The sequence below is a fragment of the Emiliania huxleyi genome (genome assembly GCF_000372725.1).
Source record: "Emiliania huxleyi CCMP1516 unplaced genomic scaffold EMIHUscaffold_48, whole genome shotgun sequence".
In the NCBI taxonomy this organism is placed as follows: domain Eukaryota; phylum Haptophyta; order Isochrysidales; family Noelaerhabdaceae; genus Emiliania; species Emiliania huxleyi.
The window spans coordinates 239,926-259,964 of record NW_005198391.1 but is presented as its reverse complement, the minus strand read 5'-3'; the positions used below and the strand labels follow the sequence as shown (position 1 = coordinate 259,964).

The following is a 20,039-nucleotide window of genomic DNA, read 5'->3' as shown; positions in this document are numbered from 1 at the left end:
GCAGGTAATGCCTCCCCCTCGGGGGGGGGGGGGAGGTCTGACCCCCCCAGCAGCAGAGCACCGCTGCTGGGGGGGGGGTCCCGACCCCCCCAGCAGCAGAGCGCTGCTGCTGGGGGGGGGGTCCCGACCCCCCCAGCAGCAGAGGGCATTGGACCCAGCTCTCCCGGCTCCCGCCTCTTCGCCGCCGCCGCCCCCTCCCACCTCGGCTCGTGTTTTAGCGGTACGCTCGAGGCGGCTGTGTTCACCGCGCCTTTGAGCCCAATACACCTTCGTCGTGTCGAGTGCTGGCGTTTTACTAAAGACTTGTGGACCATGTGAGTCTATCTTGTACTACCACACTAAAAGCCGTGTAGTGAGCCACTCACTCGGGCGTCTCGGCTGACGATGATCGATCAGCGTTGATCTCTCTAGCCTATCGGTCCCCCGCTCGATCCTCGGATCGCTCGCTCGTCGAATTCGATCGACTGAGCTTAAGGACTTTTCTTTTTTCGAAACGCGCGCGCGGCCCGTCGCGCGGCAAAACTGTCAGGTCCGCCGCGACGCGTCGAGGCGGCTGTGTTCACCGCGCCTTCGAGCCCAATACACCTTCGTCGTGTCGAGTGCTGGCGTTTTACTAAAGACTTGTGACCATGTGAGTCTATCTTGTACTACCACACTAAAAGCCGTGTAGTGAGCCACTCACTCGGGCGTCTCGGCTGACGATGATCGATCAGCGTTGATCTCTCTAGCCTATCGGTCCCCCGCTCGATCCTCGGATCGCTCGCTCGTCGAATTCGATCGACTGAGCTTAAGGACTTTTCTTTTTTCGAAACGCGCGCGCGGCCCGTCGCGCGGCAAAACTGTCAGGTCCGCCGCGACGCGTCGCCGCAATGGCGGGCAGCGACGTGGTGGAAGCCATGCGGCTCGCACTCAAGCCATTTAATATCCAGCACCTCGCCGACGACTGGAACGCTAACCGTACTTACTTACAGCTGTCGGTACAGAGATGCCAGCACCCCCTAGCAGCAGAGCGCTGCTGCTGGGGGTGGGGTCCCGACCCCCCCAGCAGCAGAGCGCTGCTGCTGGGGGGGGGGGGGTCGGCCATGACTTTAGATGTGCAGGGGGGGTACCGAGCAGTGTGCGGCCGCTCCAGGACCCAGCTCCCAGGTCGCAGGTGGCTACGTCAGAGTACAGTAGAATACTGGCCAATGTGCGGGGTTTCCAGGTATCTAGATAGGAATGCACAGGCAGGAATGAGGAAACGCCGAAGAGTCGGAGTCTGATGGATGGATTTTGGTATTGCGCTCTCTCAGAAGTAAACTACACGCGGCGCGCGACCGCGAGCGAGCTGGCCCCTCCATCATCGATCAACTTTCGCTCCCCTCTCCCCGCGCGTTCGCCGCGCCCACAGCGTCGCCCCGCGGCATCGGCCTCTGCCGAACGGCGCTCGGCGCATCATCGGACGCAAACACCCAGAGCGCGGCCTCGCTGGTCGACGCGAGGAAACGGGCGAGCTCGTGCACCGACGAGAAGCGGTACAGCAGCGCCCTGTGGCGGCACCGCGCGCGCGTCGTCGTAGCGGGTGCGCACGTCGGCGCCTGCTCGCGCCCGAGGAAGAAGAGGTGGCGGTAGAGGGCGAGCGTGCGGCAGACCGCCGCCACATACTGCGCGCGCTCCGACGTCGGCCCGCCCCGCGGGCTGAAGAGGCCGGGGTGCGCCTCCACCAGCAGCGGCGGCCGCGGTGCCGGCCGGTGGGCGAGCGAGCCAAAGGCAGAGCGGAGCGCCGCCCTCTCGCCCCCGTCGAGGTCCATCACTACAAGGGCGTCGGTCCTGCCCTCCGCACGGCCCTCCTCGAGGGCGGCGTCGAGGTACGCGTCGAACGCGACACCCGCCACCTCCCACGACCTCCCCGCCTCTACCCCCAGCCCCTCCCCTGCGGGTCGCGCGCTCTCATTCTCTGAAGCGGCGGAGCCACGCCCGCCGCCCGCCTCGCCCGCCGGCGTGGACAGGCGCACCGCGCCGGGCCGGTCGCCCACCGCGACGAAGGAGGGTGTGATGCGCCGCCGCACCTCCTCCGGGTTGGCAGCGACGTTGGCCAGCAGCGCCTCGAAGCTGTCCGGGTCCGCCTCGGCAACATGCACCGTCGCGCCGAGCGAGGCGGCGTAGAGGGCGATCGCGCCCACGGAAGCGCCGGCGTTGACGAGGGTGGTTGTTTCCGCCGCCGCCATCGTCTCGTCGAGCAGCTCCAGGACGGGGCTCGCGAGGCTGTTGCGGCCCTGCTCCACCCACGGGTGCGCCGAGGCGTTTCGCACGAAGAAGCCGGGCGAAGCGAGGCCGGCGGGGAGCAGGACATAGTCGGCGTCGCTGGGCTCCGCTGTATCCCGCGGCGGCACTACCTCGTGCGTCGGCGAGTCGGCTGCGGGGGTGGCGGCGCGCGGCGGGAACGGCTCCTCGAGCCGGCGCGCGGTCATGTCGTCGAGGAGGAGGTAGTGCGTGTTTCGCTCGAGGCTGGCGTTTGGCCGAAGGCGGAGGTAGAAGGGCTCGAAGAACCAGTTGATGCCGATTGGGCCGCCGAGGTCGCCAGCGCTGGAGACGACCTCGTGCCACCAGTAGCTCGGCACGTACACAACTTCGCCCTCCCGCGCCGTGCAAGTGAAGACGGTCGCTTCGCCGAGGGTGACGCCGCGCGGCTGCTCCGCCGCGGGGCGCGAGAGGCGCGCCTCGGCGTACGAGTGGGAGAGGCTCGGCTCGCCGATGTTCGACGCGAGGCGGACGAGGCGCGGCCTGCCCTCGCCCGCGCCCTCGCCTGCGCCCTCCCCTCCGCCGCCGGGCTGCTGAGCAGGCACCAGCGCCAGCCTCGCCTCGCGCATCGGGCGGTGCGCGCGGAGGTGCGGCCCGCCGTCCTGGGCCGGGGAGAGAGGTGGAAGGTGAGGGGCGCATGCTCTGTTGACTTGTGTTGTGATGCGGTTGTGTCGTGCTATTTCTTCATCCTCCTGCGGCGGCGAGAGGTGGAAGGTCTTCGAGCCGCGCACGAGCAGCATCAGGTTCTCAAACGCGTCGTGGTGGGTGGCGCCGACGGTGTTCTCGGGCCCAAGCCACAAGAGCTGCTTCCTCGGGAGGAGCCACGAGGCGAGCGGCAACGAGCCAGCTTCCTCGTTGCCGCGCCCCCGCAGGGGCGGCGCCGCCGACGCGTCGCCGTCTCCAAACGGAGAGCCTGCGCCGCCGCCCGTGCGCGCCCACGACCGCGCCTCCGCCTCGTCGGCGGCGGCCTTGGCGGCGGCGGCGGCCGGCGGCGCCAGGTCGGCGAGCAGCGATGGGGAGCGGAAGGCCTCGAGCGGGAAGTACTCGAGGTAGCGAGAGAGCCCGCTCTCGCCGGCGGAGGCGATGGCGCGCAGCGCGTCGCGAAATTTCATCGTCTCGTGCGCCGGCCGCGCGATCACCCACTCTCCGCTTGCCCCGCCGCCGCCGCCGCTGCTCGTGCCGGTCCACCGCTCGATGGGCTCAGGCTCGTCGAAGGCGCCTAAGTATACTGGATCCTCTGGCTCAATCGCCGAACGACACGGGCCGCTGAAGGCTCTCGTCAAGAGTCGCCCTCTGTGACCGAGAGCGCCACTCTGCGCTCGCCGAGTGCGGCCGCGAGGTACTCGTCGGTCCACTTGCGCGTTGCCGGCCAGCCGTCCAGGAGGCCGGTGAGCACTGCCGGCTGCGAGTCGCGGACCAGCGCGAGCAGCTGCGAGGCGTTCGGGCGGTGAAGCCGCGCGCAGCTCGTGGCGCCGGGACGCGCCTCGCTCGGGACGGTGTGCTGGTCGTACAGGTGAGCGTATGGCGCGCGACTCATGTCCAGCAGCGCGTGATGCTCCGCCCACGTGCAGCCGAGTGAGCGCGCGCTGCAAAAGCGAGTGACCGCGAGTGCGTGCCGGATTGCGGCGTTGGAGAGGTCGGCCGGGCTCACGGAGTTCGCGGTCGACCAGCTCCGCCACTCTTCGGAGAGCGCGGCGGGAGGCTCCCGGAACTTTGAAAAGGTGCTCATGCGAGCACAGAACGTAAGGCCAGGGAGCGGGCCCGACGCGGCCGACGCGCCGCCGGCGCAGTGAGCCGTCGAGGACTCGCCCCCCCTGTTTCTTGAGGGACCCTCCACGTTTTCGGTTAGACGCTGTTCATTCACCTAAACGCACAACCCCGGGCCCCGAAATCGCACAGTGACAGTCAGACATGCAACACGGGCCCCCACAGTTCATTCACAATTCACACGAACTATCCCCTCCTGCGCCATGACTAGGGCAATAGGAGAACAGAAGCGCTTTTTCTTCATCTTTCAGGTGTGTGTTATTCTTGCTTGGGCGGGCCTCATGCCGGGGTAGGTAGGGTAGGTCTGCGCCCTCCCGTCGGGGGTTTCCCTCTCTTCACGCTGGAATTTTTTCACGGCAGAAAAAGAAATTTTCCGCGGAAATCACGATGTCAACCCTCCCCAAATGGGTGATCTGATGCTTGTAGGGCTTGAGAGTGGCCTGCCATGTCACAAGAAGGATTGTGGTTGCAGGAGAGTACCACCAACCATCACTCTAGTTGGTATAGTACCCCACCTTCACCGATCGATGATTTCTTTTTTAGTTTCCCCATAAGTAAGGTAGGTAGGTAGGTAGGTAGGTAGGTAGGGGCAAAGCAGGGGCCGGCCAGGTTTTTGCAGAATTTCAGCATGAGGCCCGCCCAAGCAAGAATAACACACACCTGCATCTTTCCTCTTTCTAGGTTTCTACCTGCACATGGACGCCGCTCGACCGGATTTTAGTTTTTCACTGTTAGACGCCGTTCACAATCAATACGAGCTCCTGCGACATGCCATAGGACCAGCCTTTTTGTATTCCTTTCCCCTCCCTCGGCCCGACGGCGCCGGCCCCGCGATCGCACAGGGCTGCGCCACAGCCCACAGGCACACCGGCACCGCAGGCGCCAGGCCCGGCACGCGAGACCCACTCGGCCTCGCCGCGAGCTGCGAGTTCACCTATCCTTCTAACGCCGCCCTGCTGTGACCGGCGAGCGGCGTCCCCAGATGCAATCGAGCAGCTTCGAGCAAGCCCGATTCATATCCAAGCTCGCGAGGGCCTCATACTAGGCAGGCTTGGCCCCTCTTTGTGGAGCGACTTTGACTTTGTGCGCCGCGCACGCCGCTTCCTACAGGGAGGCATACACAGCCACGCGTCGCTACAGGGAGGCATACACAGCCGCGTTCGTCCTTTGCCCCGTCCTCTCCTGCAAAGGGAGACAAACTAGGCAAGGACGGGAACCGATCGCCAAACCCAACCGAGACACACCGGTCACGCGCACAGCTCAGCGTACTCTAGGTCGACCCGCAAGACCAACGCGCTCCCAACCCACCCCCACGCCCGGCTGACGCGGCCGGCCAATGATGGAGGGGAAGACGGCGCGCGGAGCGTCATCGCCAGCGTAGCCAGCCTTGCACATGCCCGAGACGTTGTCCGCAACAAGCGCCGCGACCTCCGCTCGTTGTCCGCCATATCTGTCTCGGGGTAGGTTGAGAGAGTGGCGGCTTGCTCGCGATGTCGGGCTTGCACCCATCCGCGCCCACATCCGTCTCTCGTGTCCGGCATCACGCGTGTTTAACCCGAGCGTAGAACGTCCCGGGCGGGGTCCCAGCACTCTCCGCCCTTCCTCGATCGATTAGTCCACAATTCGTCGGCCCGCACGCAGCGACCCGCAGCGATGGATGCCGCCCCTACGGCCCCTAGGGCCTACGACCGACGCGCCGATGCACGACCGGCCTCCATCGGAGCTCGAACGGCTCTCCGGCTGCCGATCCGGCCGTCCGTGCAACCCCCAATCCGTTCCTCACGCTCGTCACAAGTTGCACATGTCCGGCATTGCCATGCCAGTTTTGGTAACGTTCGCGAGCTGCACGTAGTACTTGTTCTGAAAGAAATGCTGCCATACCACGATCGTCAGGAGCAGGTGCAGCGCTCGGAAGAGGAGCAAGCTGTACAGCCACGCTTCAGAAGGTGCAGGTGTACACCTTGTACCGACACAGAGGTAGGCGCGCAGCGCCCACACCCTCTACCTAGGTGTGTGAGTGAGTGCTATACCTTAAGCGCACCTTATACCGAGGTACCCTCCACATGTCCACACCGGTACCTGGGCGCTGGGGTACTCTCGAGACGTTCACACCGGCGGTGCGCGCGAATAAGGTGTGCACCGCCCGTCGCGCGCGAAAACGCAACACACAGCTCTCATGGCGCCCAAGAAGCCCACCTCCACGCAGAACACGACGCTCCACAGACCCTGGGGGCATGGACGTGATCAAGCAGTACCCGCGGGCCCGCTGACAGTCTCGAGGGCCGTCAAGCTCCTAGCCGTCAAGTTCCCCTTGCAGCCAGGTGTCGACAGGTGGCTCAGTATATAGGAATTAGGATTAAAATAAAGAAAACGGACAACCCAAGGGATGGGATTCCTAACCAATAACGTTTTTTTTGCACAGTTTACATTACATGAAGAATCATTTTCCTGCTCCTCGCCTCTCTCCTCAGCCGCCGCCGCTCACCCTGTATGTGCTCCGCTCAGTACTGCAGACCCCCCTTCTGGAGAGACCTCGCTGCGCCGCGAGCCTCTGTCATTCGCCGCCGTCTGGGAAGAGTCCGGGTCATGGCACCGAGCGCGAGGGGCCGTGCGCGCCCGCTCCACCGCGGCTCTGCCACCAGCGCGTCCCCCCCCCCCCCCCCGGGCGCCGCTAGTCCGACCCGCGGCTCTTCTTTTGCCGCTTCTTTTCGGCGCGCCGCTCCTCCTTGTCGCGCCGCCTCGCCTCCTTGGCGCGCTGCCGCTCCTCGCGCGCCTGCTCGCGCTCGAGCTCGGCGAGGAGCGAGGCCCGCTCCGCCTCCTCCGCATCCCGCCGCGCCTGCCGCTCCGCCTTCTCCCGCTCCTGCGCCTCGCGGTCAAACGCAGAGCCGCCCACGTACGCTGACGAGATGCCGAGCGCCTCCTTGAGCGCGTTCGTCTCGCGCTCCTTGGAGGCGGCGTCGGCGTGCGTCTCGCCGGTGCGGCCCGAGGGGGCGGCGGCCGCGTCGCCCCGCCCGCCGCTCGCCGCCGCCGCGGGCAGCCGCGCAAGCAGCTGGCTGCGCAGCTCGCCGACGCGCCGCTCGACCTCGTCGTCCGGCACGCCCTGCCCCTCGAGCCCCTCCTGCAGCCGCAGGCACTTGGCCTCGACCTCGCGCTTCCGGTTGTGCAGCAGAATCTCCGGGTTGGCGCGCTTCGGCCGGTCTCCGGGCCGCTCCATGTTGTGGAGCCCGCCGGCGCCGCTGTCCTTGACGCCCGCCTTGAGCTGCGCCGACCGGGTCGCCGAGACGTGCGCCAGGTTGCGAGAGACGTAGCCGTTTGTGCCCGAGCCGCGCACGGTGGCGAGGCCGATGCCGTTGTACATGGCCACCACGAGAACAGCGCCGGAGGGTTCCAATCTTTTCGGGTTGTGGGAGGGCCAGAAAAGAATCGGCGCGGTCGCAGCCAGCCAGCGCGCCAGCCAGCCCGCCCGCAGCCCGGGGCCAGCAGCAGTTGGCAGCAGCAGCGCCAGCCGTAGCGCCAGCAGCAGCGCCGGGGCCGTGGCGGCAAGGCGAGCCAGCTTTGTCGTATTTTCCATGCTTCCCGCGACCGACTCGTGGATCTCTCGCGCCGACGCGTCGACCCGTGCCGGCGTGCTGCTCGGCAAGGCGGGCGGCTCCTGTGCGCGGGGCTGCACCAGCGGCGAGAAGCTGCACTGGTGGGGCAAGGGCGTCACCGACGAGGACTGCCTCTCCCTCGCAAAGGCGCTGTCGGCGCAGTCGGGCCGTGAGCTCAAGAACCTGCTGCTCGGTACCAACTCGGTGGGCGACGCGTGCGTCCGCGCCCTCGCCAGCTCTGCCCGCGCCGGCCACCTCAAGGAGCTGCGTGCTCTCGGCCTCTCGGGCAACCGGATCACGGATGATGGGTGCGAGGCGTGGGCCGGCGCTTGGCGCGACGGCGGCGCGTCGCTGATCGACCTCTACCTCAGCCGGCAGCGCGGCGATGGGCTGACCGACCGCTGCGCCACCTCGCTCGCCGCCGCCATCGGCGCCGCCGGCGGGTCGCTGCGGCGGCTCTCGATGGGCGACAGCGGCCTCTCGATGAGCGGCTTGGCGGCGCTCCTCCAGGCGGCGGCGAGCGGGAGCAGCGCGCTGCGCGAGCTCTCGCTCAACAACAACAGTATCTGTGGCCGCCCCTCCCCCCCGGTCGTCGAAGCTCTCCGCCGCATTGCCGATTCGGCGGCAAGCTGCTCCGCCAACCGCAGCTGTGCCGGCCGGCAAAGGTCCCTCCGGCTCAGCATCCGGAAGCAGCACGGCTGCAAAGCCCTGGAGGAACAGGCGGCGGCAGCCGCGTGGCGCGCGCTGCAGACCGAGCTACCCAGTCTAGAGATCGCCTTCTGACCGGTTCGTGAGCGGCGTGACTCGCGACGATGCGAGCATGCGACTCTGGCGGCGTGGGCCGTGGGGCGTGGCGGGAGAATCGAGAAAAAATCTCGCGAGAGCGCACGAAGTCGCGGCCTCGGCACAGCCGCCTGGAAATGGAGAGTGCAGAGTTGCAGAGCGGAAACTGTAAGCAGACACACCGCTTCTCAAGTAAAATCGCGAGACCGCTTCTCGCGAGACGAGAAGCGTCCGACGCGCGGGACACGGCGGTCGCGCGAGAGAGAGACGGACGGAGACCGCCCTGACCGGTGACCGCCAGACCGCGCGGCGCGCACGACTGCCGTTAACCCATCTCTACTAGTCTCCGGGGTTTTTTCCGGCCGCGCAACCGCGGAGGCCCGGGTATGTAGAAGGGCGGTGCTCAGAAGGTGTGGTGGCCGATGGCGAGGGCGGTGCAGAGGATGCCAAAGACTAGGAAAGGTTGCGCGGCGGCCTGGTACTTGACGTCGTTGGCCACGGGGTCCTGGATGAAGGTGAGCTGCGCAAACATCTGCGGCAGGACGAGGCCGAAGAGCACCGCCGCGTAGGTCGTCTCGCCGATCGCGTAGAGGTAGGCCGCCACGCCGAGCTGCGTGAGGTCGATCGAGGCGACGCAGATGTACTTTGCGGTGTCGATCCCAAAGGCGACGGGCAGCGAGTTCATCCCGAGGGCGCGGTCTCCCTCGATGGACTTGAAGTCATTGACGATGGCGATGCCGAGGCCGGCGATCGAGTAGAGCACCGTTAGCACGACCTCCTGCGGCGTGATCGTCGAGGCGGAGAACATCGCGTGCCCGCACAGCCACGGCAGCGCAATGTACGACGAGCCGAGCGCGTAGGTGCCGAGCCAACCCTCCGCCTTGAGCTTGAGGGGAGGCGCCTGCGAGGGCCAGCGGGCGGGCCGCCCCGTCGAGGGGAGGGGCGCAACGAACGAGGGGCGGCGGCGGCGGCGGGGAGGGTGGCGGCCGGGAGGGTGGCGGTGGGCGCGCACCGAGTAGATGTACGCCATCAGCGAGCCGAACGAGGCGATGAGGGTGATGACTGGCCAGTCGTTGGCGGCCCACGAGTCGAGGCGGGTCGCGAGGACCAGGCCGCCGATCAGCAGCGCCGCGATCTGCGAGTAGACCTCCGCCTCGGAGATTGCGCCCGACGGGATCGGCCGGTTCGGCTCGTTGATTGCGTCGAGCTCGCGGTCGTACCAATCGTTGATGGTCTGCGTGAAGCCGCACAGGATGGGGCCGGAGAGAAGCATGGCGCCGACCGCCTTGAGCGTGTCCTCGCCCACCACGCCCCACGAGTCTGTCGTCGGCGCGGCGCCAAAGAGGTTCCAGATGGCGTGGTAGTTGCCCGACGCCGCGGCGCCGCACGCCACGCCCCAGATGAGCGGGATCCAGGTCGCAGGCTTCATGAGCTGCAGCCGGATCTTCCAGTTGAGGAAGGATTTGCCGTCGTCGACCGACGCACCCTTCAGCCCGAGCAGCTGCCTCAGCCCGCCCGAACCGTCCTCCGCCTCGGCGTTGGTCTCAGCCGCAATCGGCTTGGTGGGCGGCTCCTTCATCAGGAGGCCCGCGGCGCGTGCTGGGCGGAGGGCGGGTGCACGAGCCACATGCAGGCCCTGCGCCGAGGCGAGCAAGGCAATGAAGCAGAGGTCTCGCATCGCTGCAACAACGTGGCGTTTTATTTCTCTTTTCACCCTCGGGGGGTGCCCGTACCGCCTAGCTCCGCGGACGGGCCCCTCCACCCTTCACGTACGGATCATGTCACAATCGCTGTCGTGGGATCGCTTCTCATGCGTTTCTCTTTTCAAATTCTCGGAAAGAATTCGGGCTGGCGAGTAGAGACCACGCCTGCTATTCACAGCACAAGCCCTCGCCGGGGCTCGAGCATGCGCAGCGAAAAGCAGGCGTGCGGCATGCGGAGCTCCCCACCGGCGGCGGGCTTGAAGACACTGAGCCGAGCGCGCCGGCGGCGGACCGCCGCCGGCGCGCTCGCTTCGGCGGATGGCTGAGCGGCACAGTTTCTGGCCGCCCGGCCTGCGAGCAGTCGCCGCGAGACGATCAAAGGCGCTCAATTCAAGCGCGCCGCCATGCCAGATCTCGCCCCACGCCCCGGCCAGACCGGGCAGTGCGTGCAGGAATGATGCAGGCATGATGGGTGGGTGTGGTGAGCACGCCAGCGGCACCGCTGCGCACTCTCAGGGTCGCAGCCGCCTATCTCGTGAGGGGCGTGGCTCGGGGCGGGTGCGAGAGAGTCGAGGAGCGCGGCGCGCGTGCGCGCGCGTGGTAAAGTCGGTTTATATTTCATCACTGGTATAAAAGAGACCCAAAACGGCACTCGCGCCGCGCCCACGCGCGCTCGTATCACCTCAACACTCACACAGCACGCTTGAACGAGGCCCCCGAGGGGCGAGCCGGACCGGCTGTGGACTTGATTGGACTCGACGGTTCTCTTCGCAGATCCATGAGGAGCTGTGAGGAGGCACATTTCCGGCTGGTTTCGGCTCCAGCAACTGCTAGCATCACGTGGAACCGCCGGCGGGGCGAGAGCCAGCAGCGGGCAAACCGCGCCTCCGGTGCTCCGCTGCGATGACGAGCTGGCGCCAGCCACGCGCGGCCTGGCCAGGTCGGCAGGCGAGCAGCAGGCATGCCGAGCGCGTGCGCGCGCGGCGGTCTCGTTGAGGCGGCAGAGCAGGCCGCATGTTGAGCAAAGAGGGCTCCAACACCCATCCTCGCCGAAAGACGGCGATCCAACCCTCCGCTTGTCACACGCCTCCTTTTTCCACAGGATCCCCCCCTGTGAAAAAGTGAGGCGTGGTCTCTACTCGCCAGGAATTCGGGTGTAGCCATCATGCAGGGCGCGCTTCTTCGAGCCGCTCCTGGGCTCGTGCGTCGCCTCGCGCTCGCGCGGCACACGCTTCGCCGTAGCCTCTGCGCCGACCCGTCGCCGCCGCCGCTGTCGATCGCCGAGCTCGTGCGCCGGAGGCGAGCCGCCGTCGCCGACGTGCAGCAGCGGCACGAGGCTGCTGGCGCGCCGGGCGACGGCGGCTCGATGCACCCGTCGATTCGTCCGTTCCTCGCGGACGTCGAGCTCTACCTCACCGACGGATGGTTCAAGAAGTTCCCGTCGGGCGCCAGGCTACGCCGGCTGCAGCGTGACATCGCCTTCCGGATGCCGCTCACGCTATCCGACAGGCGAGCCGGCCAGCCTCCGAAGCTCGCCTCGGAGCACCTGCTGCCGCTGGTCGAGCTGCTCGCGGAGCGCGGCCTGTGCCGCGTTCACCGGCGACCCATCGAGTACCACGCGCCCGACGGTACGGAGCTCACTCACGACCACATCACCGTCCTTCCCCCAGAGGGCTACAAATCGAGTGCGGCACCAAAGGCAAAGCCGAAGAAGCCGCGGCGAAGACGTGGCCAGTTTTCGAGTGGTTGGTCTTAGTGGCTTAGTTTTGTGCGTGCACGTGTAAATCGACCGCGGTAGACCGGCACCGCGGCGCCGGTCTCGTACACGGGTGTAGTGGGGGAAATGGCTCAGTGTGCGAATAAATTTTTTCCGCCGCTCTTCTGGGCCGGTATGCACCAAAAGTGTTCGGTAGACCAGCCTCTCGGTACACGCCACGGCCCCGGGCTAGGCCCGATGCGTCCGCTACCACGCTCCAAACATGCGCACCGTCCTGCTGCAGGTCGCCATCAAGGAGCCGTCCTCGTCGTGTACGTCGTGCTGCCGTCGCGTGTACCGAGATGCCTCGCAACCGAGGCCTCGGCCGAACGGGCAAGAAGCATAAGAAATCAGCCAACGACAACATCCACAGGCAGCCCAAGGCGACCACCGAGCCCACGGTCGCCACCGAGGCGCCGGAGCCGCCCGCCGCGCCCGACACCTCGCCGAAAATGGAGGTCGAGCCGGCAGCGCCCGACGCGCAGGCGCTCGCGACAGGTGCGGCTGCTCGGCGACGTCGAGCGTGGTGCCCGACGGCTCAGGAGCCTTCTACCATAAACCACTACCACGGCTGCCACCGTCGGCGCCTTCGCTCGAGCTCTCCGAGGCCGCGTTCTGACCTCGTGCCGCGGCTGTTGTCGCTACAGCAGCGACGAGGGCCGCGGCAAGGGGTGCAGCGGCGACGGGGGGGGGGGAGAGGCGCGGCCAGCTACCGGGTCGTTGCCCCCGCCCACCGCGCCGGGCCCCTGCACCCGGAGGCGGCTTGCGGCAGCCTTCCTGTGTCTCCGTGCGACCCGCTTGGGTAGCCGGCCATGTGTGGCCCGCTGCCGGAAAAAATCCGGGGTTTAGCTGGCGTATCTCGGGCCCACTTTAGAGCTAGGGCATGATCTTAGGTGTTCTGGATAGCCCACAAGGGTCTTCTTTGGCATGGTAGCGGTGGTTTTGCGCGAGGCGTTCATTCAAAAATCACCATTTCCCCCACTAACGGGTGAAGGTGTAGCCCACCACCCCCATAGTACTGGTTGCGTAGTAGTCTAAGTTCTGAGCCTCGAGGCTGAGCGGGTCTAAGTGTGCACGTGCACACTGGGGTGCTTACGCCGTCTAAGATCGGCGGCAGCCCGCAAGTCTGGCCGTGGCACGGCCTGGGCGGCCAAGAGGCTCCCACCCCGCGCACCGTGATCAACGATACTCGATACGGCGCGCGTTGCCCCACAAATTTTCTTCGCCTGCGGCGGGCGCCTTCTAATCCGGATCGATCCTTCTCATGCTCAGCAATCGCCGCCTCAGCATCCTCCTATTCCGATTCTCGTTGCTCTTCTTGAGCGCAATCTTCAAGCCAAACAGTTCTCACAAATAGCCTCAAGCTCAAACAACGTCGCATGTATGTCAAGGAAGCCTGTGTATGCTGGTCCTCTTTAAACGATCCGCGCGTGAGGTAGCATAGGGCCTTGTTGGCAGCAGCCAGCTTGTTGCGCTGCTTCGTTGCGATGAGCTGATTGGGATCGCAGAAGTGCATGCCAAGCACCGCCACGATCTTGAAGCAGAACACATCGCAACCGCATCGTCCGCACTGCCATCGCCCCATCGGCATGCCGCGCCCGCCGCTTCGCCGCAGCCGCCTTAAGACACGCATAGCGGCAGCACATGGTACGGTGCGCGTACTTGAGCAGGAGTTGCGCGCCGCAAGTAGCGCACTGGCCCTGGGACAAGGCGATATGGCGTCGTGCGCGGCATATACGTTGGTCACTGCGTGTATGTACACGGCACCCGGCTATGGCATGGACCATGGTGTGTGGGAGCTGGGAGAGAAAAAATAGAGACGACAGTATCGGATATGCAGAAGTCCAATCTCCGTCGTGCAAACCCACGCCGGCAGGAGCGCGCACGAGCCGCGCAGACCGTCAACTCGACGTGCCCGCCGAGTTACCTCAGCTCTCCCTCGCCTTGCCACAGTTGCCGCTCTTCTTGCACCTCCGGCTGTACGACCCCGGCGGCTCCCACGCCCGCCAGTTTGTCAGCGCCTCTCCCTTTGTCGAGGTCATCCCTTCCGGCCCCGTCGTCCACTTCACGGAGCGATCCCAGGGCGCCCCGCCAATCACGCCTCCTGTCCACGGGACATGCGAAGGCGGGCCACCGCGGACGGCGCGGTGCTTGTTGCGGAACTCGTCGCTATAACTACCCCGCTGACCGAAGAGAGGTCGAGTAATGTCAGCCTGCCACTTGAGCCAGCACTCTCCAAAGGTGTGGTTCCAGCCCGTGTCGAGCCCCCAGCATATCGGCAAAGGGCAGAAAACCCAAGAGTTGCAGGGTTTCTCGCGATGGTTAGACGCGTGGCGGGAGCAAGCGTCGCAGCATTCCTGCGCTGATGCAGTCCGATGCTTGATGCCAAACACCACCGCTACGCCACCAGTGTCTGAATGGGGCTCCTCATTGCACACCTGTGCCGTCGTGACTCCCGGGCAGTCCTCTGGGCAAGAGGAGCCCGTCTCCGGGCCTGTGCATGAGCCGTCGCCGCAACACCGCTTGGATCGCCGAGCGTCACATAGGCGAGCCCGTGGTGTCGCGCGAATGGACGCGGCAACGGAGAGAGTGAGCAAAAGTGTGGGCCGTGTGGGCAGCGGCAGCATTACACCAGGGCGTTTGCCATCAGGCGATTGTGGGCGGCGGGCGGGCTTTCGGGCGGAAGTTTGGGTCGAGTAATGCGCGCTGCGACGCATATGGGCGCTGATGTCAAGACGAGCGACGAGAGTGGCTTCGACCTCCCTGACATGCGCATGTCCACGGCAGAAGACATGGATGTGTTCGCCTCAGCGGTGCATGTCAGTGGTGTTTGGGTGGAGGAGGCTGATCCACAGGTGCTCCTGGGCACACGTGTGCCAGAGGCACGGCCGCTCACGGCGCGGGACGTGCTGCTGTGTGGCCGGCCATCTACTTCGAGGAGGATGCGCGTGATTCGAGGGCTGTGCTGCGGTGTGCTCCTGCTGGCCGTCGTGTTGGTTCCCGTGACTGTCCTCGTCATTCTCCCATCGGTCTACGACAGCGTCGATCTTGAGCTGTGCACGATCGATGCATGTTTTGCGGCAAGCGATGGAACTTGCGAGCCGTGCTCCGACGCTGAATGTGCGCGGCTGGTTGAGGAGCGCTCGGCGGAGAGCGGCGCGATCCGGCTGCGAATGCGCCTCTCCGTGCGCAACCCAGGACTTCTGCCACTAACCATCGCGGGCGCCGAATTTGTGATGATGTCGCCGTGCAGCTCTGTTGATGATTGCGGCCTGAGGGGACTGCTCAGGGCGGAGCCGCTTCAGGCTTTACAGCGCGGCGCCTTCCTCTCATGCTGGCAAGAGGGCGGCGCGACCATCAGCGGCTCGAGGTGGGGGGAGATGCAGATCTCGTGCGAGATGAGCAGCGGTGAAGGCCTGAACCGTGCCGTCTCTAACATGGTTGACGGACGCCACCCCTTTGACGACTTTTTTGCTGAGTGGGAGGTCGAGGGCAGCGTTCTCGGCGTCGATCGCACGCTCCACGAGACTACCGACGCCACAACGCTCTTCGACCAAGAGGACCTCTTCGGTGTCGCAGAAGGGGAGGAGGAGGCGCGCGCCCATTCGCTACGCAGCGGCTGCGTTGCCAGCCACCAGACGGGGCTCGCACAGCTCTACAACCTCGGCAACGCGAGCCTGTCCATGTGCCCGCTGGAGCGCACTCCCTACGATGTGCTTGGCGACCTGGGCGAGCACATCGCCGGCTGCCTCCCGCGGCTCTCCCTCTACCTGATCAGCGCTACCCTCGTCGACCCGCCGGAGGAGTGCACTCTGAGCGGCATCGTCGGCTTATTGGAGCAGGCGGCGCTACACGGTCGCGCGCAGGTGCACAATCCGACCCAGTTCGACATCGAGCTGCATGACGCCGCGTTTGAGCTTCAGACAGAGTCTGGCGAGCCGTTTGGCGCCGCGCACCTTGAGAGCGCGGCGCTGCCGCCACGCGCAACGAACGATTTGCCCTTCACGATCCCTCTAGCACCTTACCTCGGCGAGCTGCTCTCGCTCGACGAGGAGAACCAGAGCTTCGCTGAGACGGTGGAGGCGCTCATCAGCGGGATCAATACGCTGCTGACATCGATCGACACGCTCAAGGCCGGCGCCGTCCGACTCGAGGCGAGGGTGGCCATTGCGTTGCACGGCACGCAAATTGACCTGCCGCTCTCCGCGTCCGTCGATCTCACTGACACTCTCCCGGGCGGCAGTGGCGGCAGCGGTTCTCTAAACGGCGAGTGCAAGTGCGTCGTTGGGCCGAACGACAGGTGCACGAAGGGGCTCTGGGATGCATTGCAATCTCCACCGCCGCCGCGGTACTCGTATTCGCTGCCGCCGCCTCCCTCGCCGCCGCCATCGTGCCCGAGATGTAGCTGCGACGCCCCTGCATATTGGCCCTTCAGCGGCTGTGGCTTTCGCTGCGGTGCGAGGTGCGGCGACATTTGCTGCTCCACTTGAGCTTAAATATTTAGTTGACAGTTACACACACAGAGAGAGGTCAGAGACAGAGTCCAGCCTCTCCAGAGAAACTTTAGAGACAGAGTCGCCACGTCCAGCTCGCTTGCAGTCGAACTTACAGAGTAGCCGTGTAAAGCCGTACGGCCTACGGGAGAGAATGCACACACAGAGAGAGCACACAGACACACAGACGATATCCAGATGGGGGTAAAAAATGGAGCGCAAGTCCCCGCCCACTGCGGTCTTTGTGCAGGGTTCCGATCCAACTCGTTAAACGTGACTCCAAACGAGTATGTGACGCAATGGTCGCACAAAGAACCGTAAACCGAACACACGCCGCTGACAGCTCACTCGGTCCCGGCACACGCCCTGTAAGCCTGTGTATGACGGGAACGCACACGTGCGGCGCTGCGAACGCGCATTGATCACAAGCACTCACACCCCACCAGAGTCGGCCCGCCGTCGCCCATTGAACCCCTCCTCTCTCTCCTCACTGCCCTCATCGGCGACTGAGCTTCTTGGTGCGCATGTTTGTCGCCTCGAGCTGCGACGCGTTCCGGTCCGCCTTGCTGTCGATGGCGTCGAGCTGGCCAGACTGGAGCTTGAGCTCCTTGTTCATCGCGTCGGCCTGCAGCTTGAGGTCGCCCACGATGGACGAGATCTGGCTGAGCGCGTCGCACTCGTCCGTCACCGGCGCGGCGCTGCCGCCTCCGTACACCTGCTCCCGCCTCCAGCCGCTGCCTCCTGCAGCCTCGAGCTGCGCCTGGAGGGGAAGGGGCGGTGGGTGAGAGGCCCGCGGCGGCGGAGCGCGCGAAGCGAGGTGCGTCGGCGCCACTGCCGACTCCGCCGCCCGCTGAGCCTGCGGGAAGGGGCGAGGCGCGCACGTGCCGGTGAGTCCGTGCGGCCGTCTGGAGCAGCCGAGGTGCGGGCAACCGTGGTGCAGGGCGAGCGAGCCTCCTCGCTCTTGTCCTCCCCGCGCGGGTCGCGGTGCGCCACGGTCTTCCTGATCTCCTTGTTGGTCCCCGTGGCCTACGCGTTGGTCGCCGCCTCGCTCCCAGTGACTCCTCCCCTCCCCTTCTACTCCTCCGCCCAGCGGCTGCCCAGTTGACAAAGGTGCCCCGCCACGACTCCATGCCCCGCAGAAGCTTGTTCGAGGTCTGCAGGTTCTCCTCGACCTGAGGGGGGAGAGGGAGGGGGGGGGGAGGGGAGGGGAGACGTCGCGCCCGCCCGCCGCGTGCAGAGACCTCGCGGCACGAGCCCGCGCCTTTTGCTGGTTCGCTGCGATCCCCTTGAGCTGCTCCCCCTGCATGTGAATGTCCCTAAGCGTCGCGGCGCCAACCTCGCGCGTCTGGTTGGCCATAGCCGTAGTGCGATGCAGCGAATCCTTGATTGCCGAGTCGTGGTCGTCGATCCGCTTCTGCAGCTGCTCGAGGCTCTCCTCCTCGGAGGGCGGCTTCCACGAGGTCGAAGGGCCGACGGCAGAGGAGCCGCCGTAGCCGCCGCCTCCCCAGGGGCTGGCGGATGCGCCTCCGCCCATCAGCTGGTCCTTATTCATCGCAAACTTCTTCATCGTGGCGCGGTTGTTTGGCCTGCTGTGGCAGCGACAGTCGCGCATCGGAGGACGGAGCGATGTTTTTGAGGCCGCGGTTCTGTTTTCGGAGGACATCGACGCGTGCTGCGATCGGGCGCGCGCGCGGGGGGGGGGGGGTGCGCGGTTGGGGCGTGTTTATCGGGATAAAGCACCTGTGCAGCAAGGACGACAGCGCCAGCCCGACCGCGGCAGCGCAAAATGTGTTTTCACAGCCTTGTTATTGAGAAGAAAATAATTCACAGCTTGTTATGAGAAGAAAATACCTTTTGTACGCTGGTCACAGGCGGGAGGACCGGGAGGAGAAGGGAGCACCCTCGGATGGGGGGGCGGGGAGGCCGAACGGAGGGGCCCTGAGGGGTGACGTCGAGTGAGGATGTACGTCGTGTGCGTGTCTGGTGTTTCTTTTTTTTAGCTCCGAGTAGAGGGGGCGTTTCGAGATTTTTAGCAATACCACAACTCTAACACTCACACGTCATTTGGGGCCTGGAGCCCTGTTCACGCGCGCGCGAGACGTGCAGACAGGGTTGCCAGGTGAGAGCGAATGGCGCGGTTCACGCCTCGCACAACAGAGAGAGAGATGCGCTCTGCATGGTGGGACATAAAATAGAGCGAGTACTTGGGCGAGTAGGCCGTGCGGTCAACGCTGCCGCGCGCGACTTTGCGCGCGAGGCGGCGCAGCTTGAGAACGGCGGTGGGCGAGAAGCCGCCGCCGAACGTCTCGTGGTACGTGGAGCAGCAGGTTGAAGTTGTTGCGCTTGACAAAGATCGCGTCGTGGTAGAATTTCTAGAATGTTTTGCGTTCCGCGGCTAGGGGACACCCAAAAAGCGCAGAACCAACCCTCGCAGACCGTGTTTACTTTCGGCCCTTTCCCTGCGAACGCGCACCCCCCAAAACTAGGGCTAGCCCGCAACCCGATACCGATCATCTGGCCCGCTGGGTGTGCTTCTTAGCCCCCGCCCGGCCCTTCGGATGTGAAGTGAAGGAGGCTGTACAGAATGCCGAGAGCTGAGCCCTGGTGTCGAGGTGTCGAGGCCCGGTGTCGAGGGTGTCGAGCTGCTGTCGAGGGATAGATAGAGGTGGTCGGGGCCTGTCGGGGCCTGTCGGGGCCTGTCGGGGCCTGTCGGGGCCTGTCGGGGCCTGTCGGGGCCTGTCGGGGCCTGTCGGGGCCTGTCGGGGCCTGTCGGGGCCTGTCGGGGCCTGTCGGGGCCTGTCGGGGCCTGTCGGGGCCTGTCGGGGCCTGTCGGGGCCTGTCGGGGCCTGTCGGGGCCTGTCGGGGCCTGTCGGGGCCTGTCGGGGCCTGTCGGGGCCTGTCGGGGCCTGTCGGGGCCTGTGTCGGGGCCTGTCGGGGCCTGTGTCGGGGCCTGTCGGGGCCTGTGTCGGGGCCTGTCGGGGCCTGTGTCGGGGCCTGTCGGGGCCTGTCGCGGGGCCTGTCGCGGGGCCTGTCGCGGGGCCTGTCGCGGGGCCTGTCGCGGGGCCTGTCGCGGGGCCTGTCGCGGGGCCTGTCGCGGGGCCTGTCGCGGGGCCTGTCGCGGGGCCTGTCGGGGCCTGTCGCGGGGCCTGTCGGGGCCTGTCGGGGCCTGTCGGGGCTGAAACCATGCTTGACCGTGTCGAGGGGTGCTCGAGGGGTGTCGAGGGTGTCGAGCGGGTGTCGAGGGTGTCGAGCGGGTGTCGAGCGGGTGTCGAGTGTTGTCAAGAGGCGTCTGAGGTATCGAGGTGTCCAAGGTGGCAGGTGGATGCAGTTGCAGCCCATCAACATACAACAAAAGTTGGGCAGCAGTTGCAAAGCTGTTTCATCCCTTAGTTGCAGCCTCAGTTGCACCCTGTTGATGTAGCACAACCTGAGCACAACCAGTATACTCTCTGTGGACATTTGAGGACATCAAGTGCCGGGAGTCATTGCCACTGTGCACCAAGGTGCTGTGCAGGCGCAGCACCGCAGCAGCGTCGCCGCTGCAGCAGCGTCGCCGCTGCAGCGTCACCGGCGCACAAAGCGCAACTGACCACAGCGCTCATGGCACAAGGCTGGTGCCATGAGTCAGTGGACATTGCCACTGCACAAGGTGCTGTCCAGCAGCTAA

General features: G+C 65.8%; 8 protein-coding genes across 8 annotated transcripts; 2 read left to right on the top strand and 6 right to left on the bottom strand.

The window, feature by feature from the left end:
• Window positions 1-1,346: 1,346 nt before the first annotated feature.
• Window positions 1,347-4,009, bottom strand: EMIHUDRAFT_103309 (hypothetical protein; the record flags this gene model as incomplete). The annotated part of the gene is made up of 3 exons (XM_005767708.1): window positions 1,347-2,882; window positions 3,012-3,485; window positions 3,581-4,009. 3 exons carry the CDS (start codon window positions 4,007-4,009, stop codon window positions 1,347-1,349), a joined length of 2,439 nt encoding a protein of 812 aa, XP_005767765.1.
• A 1,298-nt stretch (window positions 4,010-5,307) lies between these two features.
• EMIHUDRAFT_66382 (hypothetical protein) lies at window positions 5,308-5,556 on the bottom strand (the record flags this gene model as incomplete). The annotated part of the gene is made up of 1 exon (XM_005767707.1): window positions 5,308-5,556. The coding sequence occupies one exon, from the start codon at window positions 5,554-5,556 to the stop codon at window positions 5,308-5,310; it is 249 nt and encodes an 82-aa protein (XP_005767764.1).
• A 958-nt stretch (window positions 5,557-6,514) lies between these two features.
• EMIHUDRAFT_211490 (hypothetical protein) lies at window positions 6,515-7,405 on the bottom strand (the record flags this gene model as incomplete). The annotated part of the gene is made up of 3 exons (XM_005767706.1): window positions 6,515-6,533; window positions 6,729-6,991; window positions 7,130-7,405. 3 exons carry the CDS (start codon window positions 7,403-7,405, stop codon window positions 6,515-6,517), a joined length of 558 nt encoding a protein of 185 aa, XP_005767763.1.
• Window positions 7,406-7,616: 211 nt separating this feature from the next.
• EMIHUDRAFT_103307 (hypothetical protein) lies at window positions 7,617-8,420 on the top strand (the record flags this gene model as incomplete). Its single annotated transcript, XM_005767705.1, has 1 exon — window positions 7,617-8,420. One exon carries the CDS (start codon window positions 7,617-7,619, stop codon window positions 8,418-8,420), a length of 804 nt encoding a protein of 267 aa, XP_005767762.1.
• Window positions 8,421-8,581: 161 nt separating this feature from the next.
• On the bottom strand, window positions 8,582-9,999 carry EMIHUDRAFT_421924 (hypothetical protein; the record flags this gene model as incomplete). Its single annotated transcript, XM_005767704.1, has 2 exons — window positions 8,582-9,321; window positions 9,433-9,999. The coding sequence occupies 2 exons, from the start codon at window positions 9,997-9,999 to the stop codon at window positions 8,824-8,826; spliced, it is 1,065 nt and encodes a 354-aa protein (XP_005767761.1). The 3' UTR covers window positions 8,582-8,823.
• A 352-nt stretch (window positions 10,000-10,351) lies between these two features.
• Window positions 10,352-10,823, bottom strand: EMIHUDRAFT_356451 (hypothetical protein; the record flags this gene model as incomplete). The annotated part of the gene is given in 2 exon segments (XM_005767703.1): window positions 10,352-10,383; window positions 10,397-10,823. Coding segments are annotated over 2 exon segments (226 nt in total), but the record flags the coding sequence as incomplete, so codon positions are not given.
• A 1,299-nt stretch (window positions 10,824-12,122) lies between these two features.
• On the top strand, window positions 12,123-12,847 carry EMIHUDRAFT_436786 (hypothetical protein). The gene has a single exon (XM_005767702.1). It carries the CDS (start codon window positions 12,182-12,184, stop codon window positions 12,683-12,685), a length of 504 nt encoding a protein of 167 aa, XP_005767759.1. The 5' UTR covers window positions 12,123-12,181; the 3' UTR covers window positions 12,686-12,847.
• A 3,774-nt stretch (window positions 12,848-16,621) lies between these two features.
• EMIHUDRAFT_436781 (Qbc-snare) lies at window positions 16,622-18,148 on the bottom strand. The gene is made up of 6 exons (XM_005767701.1): window positions 18,113-18,148; window positions 17,634-17,961; window positions 17,470-17,544; window positions 17,324-17,398; window positions 17,202-17,228; window positions 16,622-17,132 (listed from the first exon to the last, which is right to left on the bottom strand). The coding sequence occupies exons 2-6, from the start codon at window positions 17,937-17,939 to the stop codon at window positions 16,869-16,871; spliced, it is 747 nt and encodes a 248-aa protein (XP_005767758.1). The 5' UTR covers window positions 17,940-17,961; window positions 18,113-18,148; the 3' UTR covers window positions 16,622-16,868.
• Window positions 18,149-20,039: the final 1,891 nt, after the last annotated feature.

Coding starts and splice junctions, on each gene's coding strand:
- EMIHUDRAFT_436786 (XM_005767702.1), top strand. CDS start 12,182: ATGCCTCGCAACCGAGGCCTCGGCCGAACGGGCAAGAAGCATAAGAAA.
- EMIHUDRAFT_436781 (XM_005767701.1), bottom strand. CDS start 17,939: ATGAAGAAGTTTGCGATGAATAAGGACCAGCTGATGGGCGGAGGCGCA. Junction 17,545..17,633: donor TCGCAGCGAACCAGCAAAAG/GCGCGGGCTCGT, acceptor CTCCCCCCTCAG/GTCGAGGAGAACCTGCAGAC. Junction 17,229..17,323: donor GGGAGGACAAGAGCGAGGAG/GCTCGCTCGCCC, acceptor CCCTTCCCGCAG/GCTCAGCGGGCGGCGGAGTC.